Here is a 16,123-nt window from a genome sequence, read left to right as displayed (position 1 = left end):
GATGCTGGCTTTGGAGGCAGGTGGGCCTGGCCTCCTCCCCCCACCCCACCCCACCCCTCGCCGGCCTCAGTTTCCTCCTCATGGAAGGATCCCAATTTCTAACCCTTGTGTGTGGGAGAATCTGATTCCTTTGCCTGTGGACTCTCCTGGGGCCGTCTTGCAGGTCACTGTCCTTTGCCCTCTCCTCCCTGGTCATTCTCAGTGTGTCTTCTCCCCCACCCCCACCCCCGCCCCCCGCCTCCCGGTGGTCAGCCCTTCCCTGGGGCTTCCTCATGAGGCCTCCAACCAGGGCGTCAAGAGCACATGCTCTGCAGCCAGACGGCTCCCTCAAGGCTCGCTGTGCTGCCTTGGGGAGGGGCTTGACCACTCTGTGCAGAATCGAGTGTCTATGCTCACGGGGCTTGGGGGGCTGACTTAGGTCCCCCCAACATTCATATGGACATGTCTCAAACCCCACTGCCTCCACACGCAATTGCATTTGGACACAGGGCCCTTAAGGAGGTCGCTAAGGTAAAACCAGGTCACGGGGGGTGGGCTTTAACCCAGCAGGACCGGTGTCCTTGTGAGAGGAAGACAGGCACCGTGAAGACCCCGTGAAGACCCTGGCAGAAGTCGGCGCCTACTAGCCAGGGTCCAGGTCTCAGAAGCCGCCAGCCCTGCCGGCACCTTGATCTCAGGCATCTAGGCTGCAGAACTGCAAGAAAACGAATTTCCGTGGTATAAGCTGTCCAGACAGCGGTACTTCCTCAGGGCAGCCCTCGCACAGAGACACAAGGCTCTCGGGAGGATCCGACGTGCCTGGTCAAGAGGTGTGCTCTGGGGCGGCCTGGTGGCCCGTGGTGGACACAGCCTACAGAGCAGCCGGCGGTCAGCCCTCTGGAAGGGGCCGCTCTCAAGACGAGGGGGGAAATTGATCTGTTAGACAGTCAAGATTTCTGGCGTTTTGCTTTTTTTTTTTTTTTTTTTTTTGCTTTTTGTCTTTTCGGGGCCGCACCCATGGCACAGGGAATTTCCCAGGCTAGGGGTCCAGTCGGAGCTGCAGCTGCCGGCCTGCACCACAGCCACGGCAATGCCAGATCCGAGCCACATCTGTGGCCTACACCACAGCTCATGCAATGCCAGATCCTTGACCCCCTGAGCGAGGCCAGGGATCGAACCCACATCCTCCTGGATCCTCATCAGCTTCGTTAACTGCTGAGCCACGACGGGAACTCCTGAACTGAGATCTTCCTCCTCTGCTCAGGAAGGGAACCTGGGCAGCCTGGGTGAAAACCAGAAATCCTAGCCGCAAGACCAGCCTGAGGCTGAAAGCACAATTGTCCTGATTTTTTTTTTTTTTTTTTAGGGCTGCTTGCAGGGCATATGGAGGTTCCCAGGCTCGGGGTAGGATCCGGGCTCCAGCTGCCCGCCTACACCACAGCCACAGCAGCACCTGATCGGAGCCGTGTCTGTGACCTACACCACAGCTCGCGGCAACACGGGATCCTTAACCCGCTGAGCGAGGCCAGGGAGCGAACATGCATCCTCATGGGTACTCGTCCAATTCTTGACCCGCTGAGCCACAAGGGGAACTCCTGTTTTGTCAGGTGAAACCTATGAAGCTCCCTGCTATCCCCTGTCAAGGGAGGACAGTTTTGAGGGCACTAAGCGGCTGTGGTCTCCTTTGCCTGGCACAGCCATGCAGCTGTTGCTTCTGCTTTACTCAAAACTCTGTCTCCAAGACCTAAGGGGTGCCAGTGTACAGACGGCGCTTTCAGCTACACACGTACCAAGACTTCTGTTGCATCATTGCCAACCACACTTCCATTTGATCCTCACTGCAACCCCGTGAGGCTGGACTCCTCACACCCCCTTCCCCAAAGCAAGACACCAAGACACAGAGGGGTAAGGAGGCTGCCTGGTGTCCCGCTCTTCCCAAATGGAAGCGCCCTGGTGGGACCTTGAGTCTCTGATCACAAAGCCCAAGACAGCGTCCTCCCTGGCGGAGCGGTGGAGACAGCAGTTCGGAAACCCACTGCCCGCAGGGAGACGTCCCGTCGCCAGGTGTCAGCCTGCGGGGCCCCTTCTCGCAGAGGCCGGGAGCTGCGTCACCTCCTCACCGGGTCCCGATCTCTGTGTATTCTGGGTCGGTGACCTTCTGCAGCTTTACCCCGTGGAAGACGAGGGACGCATAATGCACGTCCTGATCCAGCCCCAAGGTAGGCGCGCCCCCCGCAGAGCTGGCGGGGCCCGGAGGACCCTCGTCCTGGGACTCCTGCTGGCGACGCTGTGCGGAGAGTAGAGAAAGGGGTCCGGTAAGGGCAGCTGCCGGAGGAGAAGGCGGAGAGAGCCCAGGAGGTGAGCTGGACTAGTGGGCAGAACCTCAATTCCTCCTTCCCTTCTTTTTACCAAACTTGAAGATTTTCGTGCATTCAATCGGCCAACACAGAGCATGCCATGGACTGTTTTCCAATCCGACTGCGCCCTCACCCAGACCCACGCAGAAAATACTGCGATGTCACCGGGAGAGAAACTGAGTCTCCGCGGGGGGGGGGTACTTCCCGAGGTGCCACATCTACTGGTCACGAACGCGTTGCCTGGGCCCTCCGAGGTCTCCCGCGAGCCAGGCCCTGGACACCCCAGAGGGCCCTTAGGAAGAACTCCCTCCTCCTGGCTGTGCCTCCGTTACCATCCCCCTCACAAGACCTCTGACACCAGACGGGTGGCTACTTCTTCCCGAGCAGCCAGGCGTCCTCACACGCCAGCTGGGTGTACTGCCATCTGACGCCGCTCCACCACCGTCTGCCCCGGGGAGCGTGTCGGACCCCACGGGGGAAGGGCTCAGTCCCCCGAGCCTGCCCGTGCCCCCTCCACTTCAGATGCCAATTACCAGTCCAGGCTGTCACCCACGCTTCGGACCAGAGGCCTGTCCATCAGAGCTGCCTGTGACCTTCTCCTCATGTTCACGTGATTTGCCAGAGAGACTCACAACACTCAGAAAAACCATCTCCTTACGAGATACACTGGGTTGCTGTTGTTTTTTTTTTGTTGTTGTTTTTGTTTTTGTTTTTGTTTTTTGAGCTTTAGAATAGGATAGAGCTCAGGAAAGCCTGAAAGGCCAGATGAAGAGACACACAGAGCAGCTTATGTGGGAAGGGGTGCAGGATGTCCCCCCACCCCAGTACCTCCGTGCGTTCACCAGCCAAACGCTCCCAGAACCCCACCCGCCTGGGCTGTTTATGGGGCTTCATCGGATGAAGGGATACCTCGCCCAGAGGCCCTGGGCTTGTCCCAGCCCCCGAGCCCAGCGCTTGGCTCCCTCTGTTCAGAGCCTCAGTGATCCTCTTTCAACAGTGGCGTCCTTGACTTCCTGCAGGTGTTTCCTCCAAGGCTCCCCCGACCCCCGGCTCCCCCAGGACTGTCCTCACTCTCCATCGCACTTCCCTCCAGAGCTCATGTTCCCTGCGTGTGGTCTCTACTCTCCTGCTCGATGCTGTCACCCCTCCCCTCCCTATAAACGACCCACAGCAGGGACAAGTTCCACGGGTAACAGGGGTCTTTGTGAAAATACCCAGATCCTGCCCGAGCACCCAGGACAGTCACGTGCGAGCTCTGTGATGAAGGAACAGGTGATCGCATGGGTGACTGCTGGGCTCACAAACCTCAGCGGTGGGAGTTCCCATAGTGGCTCAGTGGTTAATGAATCCGACTAGGAACCATGAGGTTGTGGGTTCGATCCCTGGCCTTGCTCAGTGGGTTAAGGATCCGGCATTGCTGAGAGCCGGGAAGTAGGTCACAGACTCAGCTCGGATCTAGCACTGCTGTGGCTGTGGTGTAGGCCGGCAGCTGGAGCTCTGATTCGACCCCCAGCCTGGGAACCTCCATATGCCTCGGGTGTGGCCCTAAAAAGCAATAAATGAATAAATAAATAAAAATAACCTCAGTGGGGACCACACGAGTCCGTGCTCGACAAGTTAATGAAAGCCAGGGAGTGGAGCCTGGCTCTGGGCCACCCCGGATGATGTGGCCAGACAGCTGCACGCCAGGGTTTCCCCATCACTCACCAGGGGAGCTGGCCCAAGGGCGGGGTGCTGGTCGTCCACACCCTCTGTGGTCCTGGCTGCCTTCTTCCTGCAGGTCTTCGCTCTGATGGGAGACACCAGGGTCTGAGACCCAGAGTCACTCTTTTGAGGCTCGAGTGAAGGGCTTGGGCAGGTCAAGGGTAGGTAGGGCGAGCCCAGGAACCAGTATAACAGGACTTTGCAGGGAGTTCCTGCTGTGCTCCAGTGGGTTAAGAATCCTACTGCAGAGGCATGGGTCCGATCCCTGCCCAGCCCAGCGGGTTCAGGATCCTGTGTTGCCATGGCTGTGGCCTAGTTCGCAGCTGTGGCTCAGATTCAACCCCTGGCCTGGGAACATGCATGTGCTGCGCCCGGGTGCCACCATAAAATTAAAAAAAGGGGGGGGGGGCTTTGTAACAAGGTCCCTCCAACCGGCCCCTGACTCTGGGATGTCTGGGACCAGGGCTGGGAATCCACACACATAACCGGCTTGGTGGCAACAAGCTGGACTCTCACGGCCCCTGCTCGCTCCCCAACCCTTGCTCCGGGTGCTCACAACCCTCTCCCCTGCTCCGACCCCAGGGCCCCCTTCTCTGCCACTGGCCCGCATCCAGTCCAGCTCACATGAAGAAGACGAGGCAGAAGCAGAGAACAAGCCCCATGGTGACGCCGGCGCCCGCAACGGCCCCCTTCACCACTGCTGCCCTGGTCCCTGGTTCCCCTGCAGACAAGAGAGGCATGGCAGAACTTCAGCCGGAAGAGCAGGCACCAGTGCCTGCCTCTCCAGCAGGTAGAGAGGGGGTGCTCCTCCCTCCTATCCAGGGTTCGGCCCCTGGCTGCCCCCACGCCTCGCAGCACCTCGGGCTCTTCCAGGAGAACGCAGTCTATGCCACACCTCATCTCCAACCCCACCCTCCTGCCCAGGAAACTCCAGCTCTCCCTGGAGCCAGCTTCCTCCCCACCCTCGGTCCCTCTGCATCAGACCCCAGATGCGGTCACAGCTGGACCCTGAGGCTCTGGCTCCTGTGGGCATTCCAGGGAGACAGACAGACAGACAGAGCGGGCTGTGGGATGCTTGTCTTTCCTTCCTTCCTTCCTTCCTTCCTTCCTTCCTTCCTTCCTTCCTTCCGAGGAGGAGGAGGAGGAGGAGGGGCTCTGAATCTGCTCTGGTAGCTCAGGGTCCCCGGTGGGTGTTGGTGCCTCCAGAGGAGGTGGGAGCCAGAACCTTCTCAGACCTTGAGGTCAGACCCAGGCAGCTCTCCTGGCTCTGCCGGCCCCCCTCTCCTGAGCCCCCAGCCCTCAGGGGGAGGGATGTTTGTTTGGGGACCACCTGTTGACAGTGCGGCGGACACTGCGAGACAGTCCTCAGGGAGCTCATTGTCCACTTGGGGGACAGATGTCATGACCAGCGAGGGCAGCGCTGGGCTCCCGAGAGGGGTCAGGGTGAGGGCTGGGCGGGTGGCCGACAGTCCAAAGATGGCCCAGAGAAAAGATCCCCCCGTGGCACCACGGGATCGGCAGCATTTCTCAAGCGTTGGGATGCTGGTCCACCCCCGGTCCTGCGCAGTGGGGTAAAGGATCTGGTGCTGCAGAGCCGGACCTGATGTAGGTCACAACCATGGCTTGGATCCGAATCCTGACTCGGGAGCTCTATAAGCCACAGGGTGGCCAAAAATGACAAAAAGGAAACCAGAACAAACAAAAACACCATAAAAAAATGGTGCAAAGCGATGCTGGGGCCACGAAACACCTGTGTGTGATACTGCAATGGTAGACGCGCGTCCTTCTACACGTGTGCAAATCCCTGACACGCGCAACACCAGGAGCGAACTGTAACGTGAGGATGGACTGAGGCTGAGAACGACCCGTCCGCGTGGGTTATTCGGGCGTGACGCACACACGCCGGTGGGGATGCTGACCTTGGCGGCAGTGCGCGGGTGGGCGAGTCCAGCTAAGATAAGAGAATTTCTTTTCCTTCTGGTCGCTTCTGCTGGGAACCTAAATTTGTTCCAAAAGTAACGTCGGGAGTTCCCGTCGTGGTGCAGTGGTTGACGAATCCGACTAGGAGCCATGAGGTTGCGGGTTCGATCCCTGGCCTTGCTCCGTGGGTTAAGGATCCAGCGTTGCCCTGGGCTGTGGCGTAGGTCTCAGAGGAGGCTCGGATCTGGCATTGCTGTGGCTCTGGCGTAGGCCAGTGGCTACAGCTCCAATTAGACCCCTAGCCTGGGAACCTCCATATGCCGCAGGTGTGGCCCTAGAAAAGGCAAAAAGACAAAAAAAAAAGTAAAGTGTACCAAAAAAAAAAAAAAAAGGCGGGGGAGTTCCCGTCATGGCAGAGTGGAAACGAATCAGACTAGAACCATAGGGTTTTGGGTTTGATCCCAGGCCCTGCTCAGTGGGTTAAGGATCTGGGGTTGCTGTGAGCTGTGGTGCAGGCTGCAGATGTGGCTTGGATTCCACCTCTAGCGTGGGAACCCACATATGCCGTGGGTGCCAGCATAAAAAAAAATAAAGGCCTCCAAGTCCTTCCGTGACTGGAGAAAGATAAAGAGCATGTTTAGAAGGGGCAGGGAGGAAGGTGTGGGTGACTCCAGCAAGATCAGAGCTGGAGGATGTTGGCGGAAGAGACCTAATGGGGGCTTCTCATGTCTCATCACAGGATCCCACTGGAACCCCAGCATTTGAGCTCCGAAAGGCCAGCTCTGACCCAGCCTGGAAGAGACTCCGCCTAAGTCCAAGCCCCATGGATGGGCCTCCTTCCTACCTGGGCCTCCCCCTGGGCAGACACCCATCTTCGAGTTCAGTGGAGAACCTGCAAGGGAAGGGGAGGGGTGGAGGGTGGAGGAGGGAAGGGAGGAGGTCCAGGTGGGCATCCCCCCACCCCCAGGAGCCACGGAAAGACAGGAGGGACAGGGCTGGGGTCCTTCTGGCCCCCTTCTCAGCTAGGGCTCCAGGGCAAAAGCCCCCAGCATCCCCAGCCCAGCCCACCTGCTCGCCCCTGCGCCCCACCCCCCCAAACCCGGCCCAGTGCTCACAGGTGACATTGAGCTGGATGGTCCTTCCCACGGTCACGCCGCTTGCGGGGAACATCACCTGACAGGTGAGGCTGGTGCCGTGGTCCTGGGGCTGTGGGGTCAGGGTGACCACGGAGGAGAGGCGGGTCCTGGGGCCCAGGGTGGTGAGGGCAGCTGAGGTCCAGGAGAAGACGGGGGGCGTGCCCCGCTCACAGGCCCAGGGCACAGAGCAGGTCAGGCGCCTGGGGTGGCCGGACTCCAGGGTCTCGGGCATGAGGATGTGGGGCGCCTGGGTCAGGGCTGGTGAGGAGAGGGGGAGACAGGGTTCAGGAGGGGGGATCCAGGCGGGCCCGAGAAGCCTCAGGCTTGGGACTGAAATCCCCTCAGGAGGGGCTCCCAGCCCAGCCCCGGTCCTGGGACCCCATGTCCCTCCCTGTGGCCTCTCCTGGACCCGGCTCCTTACCTGTCACGTGCACGGAGAGCTGCTTAGACTTGTAATTCCATTTTGCATTTCCTCTTTCCACCCGAAAAAAGTAAGAGCCACTGTCACTCCTCCTGGCATCTCTGATGCCCAGGGAGCAGTTCCTGTTCAGAAGATCCCCAAGGAGGTGGAATCGGCCCCGGGTCTCCTCCTGCACTTCACGAGCTGGGTTGTTTGTGGTCACTGGAGGGTCCTGGTCCGTATTGGCCCCTTCGCGGAACCAAGTAGCCGTGAACAGGCGCAGACCAGTCGTTCTCGGGATAGGAGAAGGAGCAGGGCACGCAGACACACAGGCCCTCCTGCACCGTCACGTTCCCCTGCACGTCCAGCCGGTAGCTCCAGTCCTGAGCCAGGGACCCTGCGGGGGGACGCAGATCAGCCGCAGCCCCGCCCCGCGCGGCCCTCTCCCCGCCGCCCACTCACCTGCCCACAGCAGGGGCAGCAGCAGCAGCAGCTGCCGCATCTCTCAGACCCGGGGTGTCTGGGCGTCCTGGGTCTGAAGAGGGAAGGGGAAGCCCAGTGGGAGGTGGGGCTGCGGGGAGACCCGCGGAAAGCTGGGAAAGGAGCCCGGGACTCACCGGTCTCAGAAGAGGAACCTCAGAGCGGAAGCTCGTCCCCACTCTGCCCAGAGGGCACGGTCGCCCCTGGGCCCAGAGACCCGGGGACCTGCCAGAGAGGAGCCGACCAGGGGAGACCCCCTTCCCGCCCCCCATCTCGGGCGCCGCCCTCCAGCCCCAGAGCCTGGACCAGGACCTCCGGGGACACCGAGGCGGGGGCCCCCGTGAGTCCCCAAGGTTCCCCCAGCCCAGCGCCGCTGTCGACACCAGGGCGCTGCTCAACTCTTGCCTTGACCGGGAGGGTCGCAGCCTCACCTGGACCCTGGGGTGGTCGGTCCTGCAAGACGTAGGGTCCGGGGGTGGGGGGGCGTCTGGAGCCGCAGGAAAGGAGGGGCTCCTGGGGGAGGTGAGGGCAGCTGCCAATCACTCATTCGCTCCTTCCGCCAGCAGCCAACATCTCGGTGCCGCTGACCTGCAGACAAGAAGGCCTGGATTCAGCTGGTCCCAGCCTGCGACCTGCTCCCCACCCAGCGCAGCACTTCCTCCCTGAACACGTAGCACTGTCAGCCTTTAGAGCTGGGTCACTGGTGAGACTGTCCTGGCAGCTGAGTGGATATTACAAGCATACAATTTTTTTTTACGGGAGAACACATGTTCTATGAGCCAGTGCCGAGGAAAATTTTTTTTCATGAATGTTGCCATTGAGTGAGATGTAGATTGGAGAAAATTAAAAAAAAAAAAATTAAGGCTTAAAACTTTTTTTAATTGAAGTATAGTTGGTTTCTGGTGACCAGCAGAGTGATACAGTTATAGAGACATACATATACCACTGTGTATTCACATGCGATGCTAGGACATAAGAGAGAAAAATTCTGTGTTTTCCCCACTTGCGTCAGTGGTAACGTGTTGCAAGACTGTAATGTGGAGCTGCCATCATGGCGCAGCGAAAGGAATCTGACCAGCAACCATGAGGCTTCGGGTTCGATCCCTGGCCTCGCTCAATGGGTTGGGGTCTGGTGTTGCCAAGAGCTGTGGTGTAGGTCACAGATGCGGCTCGGATCTGGCTTTGCCGTGGCCCTGGTGTAGGCCGGCAGCAACAGCTCAGATTAGACCCTTAGCCTGGGAACCTCCATGCGCCGCGGGTGTGGCCCTGAACAGACAAAAGACCAAAAGAAAAAAAAAAAGATTGCACTATGACAATACAGTCATAGATACAGTCAAGATACCCAACACACCATCCCTACGAGATCCCTAATAGTGCTCTTTTATACAGTTTACATAGATAAACTTTTTCATATTCTTTTCACTATTGTTTATTAAGGATATTGAGTATAGTTCCCAGGGCTATACAGTAGGATTCGTTTATCTGTTTGTTTGTTTGGTGCAATGGGAGCTGTAGCTGCCCGCCTACACCACAGGCACAGCGACTCAGGATCCAGGCCTCATCTGTGACCTACCCCACAGCTCTTGGCAACACCGGATCCTTAACCCACTGAGCTTAACCAGGGATTGAACCTGTGTCCTCTTGGTGTGTTGCCCCTGGGCCACAAGAGGAATGCCCCTGTACTACTTTTTATTTTTTGATCTTTATAGTTCTGAACCTTCAGCTTAGGAAGTTCTCAGGCTGGGAGTCCAATCCAAGCCCCAGCAGTGCCAGACCTGAGCTATGCCTGTGACCCACATTGCAGCTCATGGCAGTGACGGATTGTTCACCCAACGAAAGGGGCCAGGGACTGAACCCACATCCTCATGGACACTGGTGGGTTCACTACAGCTAAGCCACAACAGAAGCTCCCTCTACTATTTTTTGGATTCTACATATAAGAGTTTTATCATATGAAATTTGTCTTCATCTGACTAGATGCCTCTCTGCTGCTGCAAGGGGCATTCTTTCATTCTCTTCTACGTCTGAGTATGGGCCCCTTGTTTGGATATACCCGTCTCCTTATCCATGCATCTGCCCATGGATATTCAGCTTCTTGCAGGTCTTGGCTATTGTAAATAGTGCTGCTATAAACTTTGGGGGTGAGTGTCTCTCTTCAAATTAGAGTTTTCTCCAGCTATATGCCCAGGCCTGGGATTACTGGCTCATAAGGCAGCTCTATGTTCAGTTTTTTGTGGTTGTGGCGGTTTTTTTGCATTTTAGGGCTGCACTGGCGGCATGTGGAGGTTCCCAGGCTCGGCGTCGAATTGGAGATAACAGTTCCCGGCCTACGCCACAGCCACAGCAATGCCAGATCCGAACTGCACCTACGACCTGCACCACAGCTCATGACAACGCCAGATCCTTAACCCACTGAGCGAGGCCAGGGATCGAACCCGCATCCTCATTGATCCGAGCTGGGTTTGTGAAGAACCGCTGAGCCACAAAGGGAACTCCCTCCATTTTCAGTTTTTTAAGGAACCTCCATGCTGTTTTCCGGAGTGGTGGCACCAATTTACATTCCCATCAGCTCTGTGACAGGGGCAGGTCCCTCTCCACCACACCCTCTGCAGCTTCTCTCATTTGTACACTTTCGGATAATGGCCCTTCGGACCAGGGTGAGGCGACACCTCCTTGGGAGTTCGATTTGCATTTCCATGAAGATCCTTTTGCCATGCTAACGCAGGCCTCTTCTTTTCTTTCTTCTTTTTTTAAATGATTTTTTTTTCCCATTATAGTTGGTTTGCAGTGTTCAGTCAATTTTCTACAGTCTAGCCAAGTGACCCAGTCAGTACCTTCCTTTTCTCACATCATCCTCCATCAGGCTCCATCACAAGGGACTAGAGTTCCTGGTGTCCTGCAGCAGGATCTCCTTGCTTATGCTCCATCCTTTTCAAACCAAAGTTCAGTCATAGCTCTGCTGTCCTCCAAGGCTCCCAGATGCTGGCATTGGCCTGGAAGCCCTCCCAAGCTCTGCCCTACCATGGGGTCTGAAGCATCTTCTCAGCTCCCCCTCCACCTCGGCCCTGTGGGGGTCACTGGTCAGCCTCGGGTCACGTCCCCCAGGCACAGGTCTGCACCTGCCCCAGCGCTCGGTCTGCTCCCTCTCCCCCCTCCCGCCTCCATCTCCTGGGATAGTGTCTCCTGGGTGAACCCAGAACCTGCTTTCTAACCACCTTCCAGTTGGGGCTCAAGCATCACACTCTCCTCACACTTTCAGGTAGAGAAAAATGACCCGAAATGTCATGTGTTCTTTCCGTGCGTGAGGCTCTGCGTGTTACCCCATTGAGCCCGCTCAACATTTGTTCTCCTCAGTTTCTTTTGCTTCTATCCTTCTTGTCTCCAGAAGAACAGCTTTCTTGATAACGGAGGTCTTTTGTTTTCTTTTTGTTTTGCTTTTAGGGCCACACCCGTGGCACAGGGAGATTCCCAGGCTAGGGGTCCAATCGGAGCTGCAGCTGCCGGCCTCCACCCCAGCCACAGCCATGCAGGATCCGAGCTGCATCTGCGACCCACACCCCAGCTCCCGGCCCCACTGGATCCTTAACCCCCTGAACGAGGCCAGGGATCAAACCCGTGTCCTCATGGATGCTAATCAGGTTTGTTAACCACTGAGCCACGATGGGAACTTTCAGAGAGTTTTTTAAATACATTAAAATTTTTTAATACATTAAAAAAACTGTATTTATTGAAGTGCAGCCGTGTCACATGTTGTGTTTGTTTCTGCTGTTCCGCAACGAGATGCAGTCACACATCTGGTTACACATAACTTTCTCCTTCACTTCTTTCTCCTTATGGTTGATGGCAGGATGTCGAAGGCAGTTCCCTGCGCTCCACAGGAGGACCCCTTTGTTTCTCCATCCTCTGTGTGACCGTTTGCACCGTCTAATCCCAAACCCCCAAACCATTGCTCCCCGCCTCCCCTTTGGCACCGGAAAGTCTGCTGTCTGTGAGTCTGTTTCTGCTGTGTTGATAAGTTCACTTGTGGATGACAGAGGTTTTCGATGCCATGTTTGATGATGCCCCGGGCACCTCCAACAAGGTGGCACAGAGCAGGTCTTCAATAGTACCTGCTGAATAGTCTATAAATAAAGGACTGGATGTCACACCCTCCAACCAAGAGCTGCGGAATGAAAGACACCCCTTGGGTGACCCCTAAGACTGAGCCTGAAGGATGATCCGGACTGGCACTGGCAGGAATGCGGAGGGAAGGGCGTTGCAGGAGAAGGAACAGCACAGGAGAAGCCTCAGATTCACAGAGGCCAGACCAGGCTGGGTGTGAAGATGCTGGTAGATGCCAGGAGAGGGTCCAGCAGGGGCAGAGCCGCCTTGGCTTCAAATCCAGCCCACGTTGTGTGTGCTGTGCTCTCTGGCCATGGAGAGGACACGGAGCTCTTCCTCCTGGGCAGGACGTGGATGATAATGGTACCTGCAAAGGCTTTGAGGCATTTCCAAGAGAGATGGACGCAGGAAGTGGGTAGGCTCAGAGACCCAGGGAAGAGAGGAGGCTCTTGGAACAACCGGGGTCCGGATGCGGAGGAGACAGGCATCAAGATGAACAGTGCTTAGGGGTTTCCACTGTGGTTCAGTGGAACCAAATCTGACTGGGAACCATGAGGGTGCGGGTTCGATCCTGGCCTTCTCAGTGGGTTAGGGATCCAGCGTTGCCATGAGCTGTGGTGTAGGTTGCAGACGCGGCTCAGATCTGGTGTTGCTGTGGCTGTGGCGTAGGCTGGCAGCTGTAGCTCCGACTGGACCCCCAGCCTGGGAACCTCCACATGCCACAGGTGTGGCCCTAAAGAAGAAGAAGAAGAAAAGCTAAATTAGGAGGAAGGCTGGACGATTAAAGATGCATTGGGTGAGAGAGAAGGGAGGGAAGGTCAAGTGGAGAAACTCCCCCTCCCATCTTCTGGCCTTAGAGCTGGGGGCTGCCCTGAGGCATCAGTGTGATTCGGGACCCAACAGAGAAGTGGGTTTGGGGAGGGAGTTGGCAGCTCAACTGTGGCTCAGCTAAACAGGAGCAATCTGGGGGGACATCCTGGGGGAGGTGTGCTACTCCCTCCCCTGGGGGTAAGCGGAAGGGGAATTCGACCGCCGTGGCATCTGACACGCCCCCTCCCGGCCGGGCTGCCTTCCTCCTGCGGGACCTCACTCTGGCAAAGAGACCAGGCTCTTTCAGGCCAGTGAGAGGGGGTGCAGCGAGCAGCAGACGCGCCCACCCCGTTCCTTGTTGAGGGGCTGAGGGGGTGACAGGTGGGACGGCAGGTGTGGCCGCGCAGACCCTCCAGAGCGGCAGGTCCTTCCCCCCCGGACACTGGGCGAGCCCTCCCATCACCGCCACCCGGTCACCCGCTTTGCGTCAGCCCTCTGCCTGCCCTGTCCCGCCCCGCCCCCTGGGGCGCGGGTTCTGGGATTCAGCGCCTGCGCCCCGCCCTCCCCTCTCCAAGGAAGGGGCTCACAGGAGGGCGAGGAGGCAGAGAAAGAGCAGCAGGATCTTGACAGCCGCTTCCCACGTGGCCCCTGAAGCAGCTCTGCCCCGGGCTCTGACTTCCCTGCAGGAAGGTGGGACGAGGTGGATTCACCTGCTGCACCCGTGCTGTGTCCCTCTGCCCCGGGGGGAACTCTGGACATTGGTCCAGGCCTTCCTAACTCACCGGATGCCGGACCACTAGTGACTGGGGCTCACCCCACCCCAGGCCCTTACTTTGCAGCAGTCGAACAAAACAAAGAAAAAAAGTATAAATTGGACTTGATGAAAATGAAATTTCTTTCCCCCCCCCCCAGGGAAAAAAAAAAAAAACAACACATAAAAAGAGAAAATGTTCTATGGAGATAATCAGTCTTCACCTGCTACTGGGAAAGATCAAAAACGTTTGGAGTTCCTCTGTCGCCAGGGTCTTCAGGTCCTGCATTGTCATTGTACCAGCTCTGGTCACTGCTGTGGCAAGGGTTCAGTCCCTGGCCCAGGAACTTCCTTTGCCATGGGTGCGGCAAAAAAAAAAAAAAAAAAAATTTCTTTCAGGAGTTCCCTTTGTGGCTCAGCAGTTACCGAATCCGACTAGGAACCATGAGGTTGTGGGTTCGATCCCTGGCCTTGCTCAGTGGGTTAAGGATCTGGCATTGCCTGGGCTGTGGTGTAGGTCTCAGAGGAGGCTTGGATCCCGCGTTGCTCTGGCTCTGGCGAAGGCCGGTGGCTACAGCTCCGATTAGACTCCTAGTCTGAGAACCTCCATATGCCAGGGGTACAGCCCTAGAAAAAGAAAAAAAAAAAAAAGTTTCAGCTCCACAGGGTTGGTGAAAACACACACTTTCAACCCTGGCTGGTGCGAATATAAACTCTCCCCTCCACGGAGTGATTTGGTCATATTCCTCAAAATCAGACTGAACATGTAATTCAGTTCTTTGGCTTTTAGTGATTTATCCCACAGAAAGACAGACAGACAGACACATACCCACGAAAGGAGATACAAGGCTGTGGATTGCTGTGTTACTCTTGGCAGAAGAAACCGAAGGCCGGGATTTTCCATTAGATGTGTAAAGACTCCGAATCCGTCCACGCAATGGCATGTTCCACGGTCCCGGAGAAGAAGCGGGACGTCTACACCATCCCTATCCAGGACACCCGACCCCCTTGAGGTGAGCGAACCAAGGCTCAGAGCAGCGTGTGGACCCTGGTCACTTCCCAGGAGGGGACTGGGCGTCTGAGGACACACCCTGCTGAGCCTTTGAGGGTGGGGCCATGTGAATCCAGGTCCTGCCTACCTGTGCCGTTTCCGGGAAGACACTGGCTGTTGGGTTCTGTGGAGCACCTGGCACTGGAAGGCAGAGTGTCCCTCTTCAGTGGGGAGGGGAGGGGGATGTCTGGGTGGGCATCCCCCCAGGAGCCACGGAAAGACAGGAGGGACAGGGCTGGGGTCCTTCTGGCCCCTTCTCAGCTAGGGCTCCAGGGCAAAAGCCCCCAGCATCCCCAGCCAGCCCACCTGCTCGCCCCTGCGCCCCACCCCCCCAAACCCGGCCCAGTGCTCACAGGTGACATTGAGCTGGATGGTCCTTCCCACGGTCACGCCGCTTGCGGGAACATCACATGACAGGTGAGGCTGGTGCCGTGGTCCTGGGCTGTGGGGTCAGGGTGACCACGGAGGAGAGGCCGGGTCCTGGGGCCCAGGGTGGTGAGGGCAGCTGAGGTCCAGGAGAAGACGGGGGGCGTGCCCCGCTCACAGGCCCCGGGCACAGAGCAGGTCAGGCGCCTGGGGTGGCCGGACTCAGGGTCTCGGGCATGAGGATGTGGGGCGCCTGGGTCAGGGCTGGTGAGGAGAGGGGGAGACAGGGTTCAGGAGGGGGGATCCAGGCGGGCCCGAGAAGCCTCAGGCTGGGACTGAAATCCCCTCAGGAGGGGCTCCCCGCCCAGCCCGGTCCTGGGACCCCCATGTCCCTCCCTGTGGCCTCTCCTGGACCCGGCTCCCTTACCTGTCACGTGCACGGAGACTGCTTAGACTTGTAATTCCATTTGCATTTCCTCTTTCCACCCGAAAAAAGTAAGAGCCACTGTCACTCCTCCTGGCATCTCTGATGCCCAGGAGCAGTTCCTGTTCAGAAGATCCCCAAGGAGGTGGGAATCGGCCCCGGGTCTCCTCCTGCACTTCACGAGCTGGGTTGTTTGTGGTCACTGGAGGGTCCTGGTCCGTATTGGCCCCTTCGCGGAACCAGTAGCCGTGAACAGGCGCAGACCAGTCGTTCTCGGGATAGGAGAAGGAGCAGGGCACGCAGACACACAGGCCCTCTGCACCGTCACGTTCCCCTGCACGTCCAGCCGGTAGCTCCAGTCCTGAGCCAGGGACCCTGCGGGGGGACGCAGATCAGCCGCAGCCCCGCCCCGCGCGGCCCTCTCCCCGCCGCCCACTCACCTGCCCACAGCAGGGGCAGCAGCAGCAGCAGCTGCCGCATCTCTCAGACCCGGGTGTCTAGGGCGTCCTGGGTCTGGAAGAGGGAAGGGGAAGCCCAGTGGGAGGTGGGGCTGCGGGGAGACCCGGAAGCTGGGAAGGAGCCCGGGACTCACCGGTCTCAGAAGAGGAACCTCAGAGCGGAAGCTCGTCCCCACTCTGCCCAGA

The 16,123-nt window shown here is 57.9% G+C and overlaps 1 protein-coding gene and 1 pseudogene across 1 annotated transcript; both read right to left on the bottom strand.

Moving 5' to 3' along the window:
- Positions 1–1,783: 1,783 nt before the first annotated feature.
- Positions 1,784–8,055, bottom strand: LOC125132664 (myeloid cell surface antigen CD33-like). Its single transcript, XM_047790225.1, is given in 8 exon segments — positions 1,784–2,266; positions 4,044–4,125; positions 4,665–4,761; positions 6,805–6,852; positions 7,076–7,354; positions 7,518–7,758; positions 7,760–7,893; positions 7,959–8,055. Coding segments are annotated over 8 exon segments (1,092 nt in total). The 5' UTR covers positions 7,999–8,055; the 3' UTR covers positions 1,784–2,095.
- On the bottom strand, positions 7,822–15,973 carry LOC125132670 (myeloid cell surface antigen CD33-like; annotated as a pseudogene).
- Between the last annotated feature and the right edge of the window lie 150 nt (positions 15,974–16,123).

Source organism: Phacochoerus africanus, chromosome 8 (assembly GCF_016906955.1).
Source record: "Phacochoerus africanus isolate WHEZ1 chromosome 8, ROS_Pafr_v1, whole genome shotgun sequence".
Classification (NCBI taxonomy): domain Eukaryota; kingdom Metazoa; phylum Chordata; class Mammalia; order Artiodactyla; family Suidae; genus Phacochoerus; species Phacochoerus africanus.
This window is presented reverse-complemented; position numbering and strand designations above follow the sequence as displayed.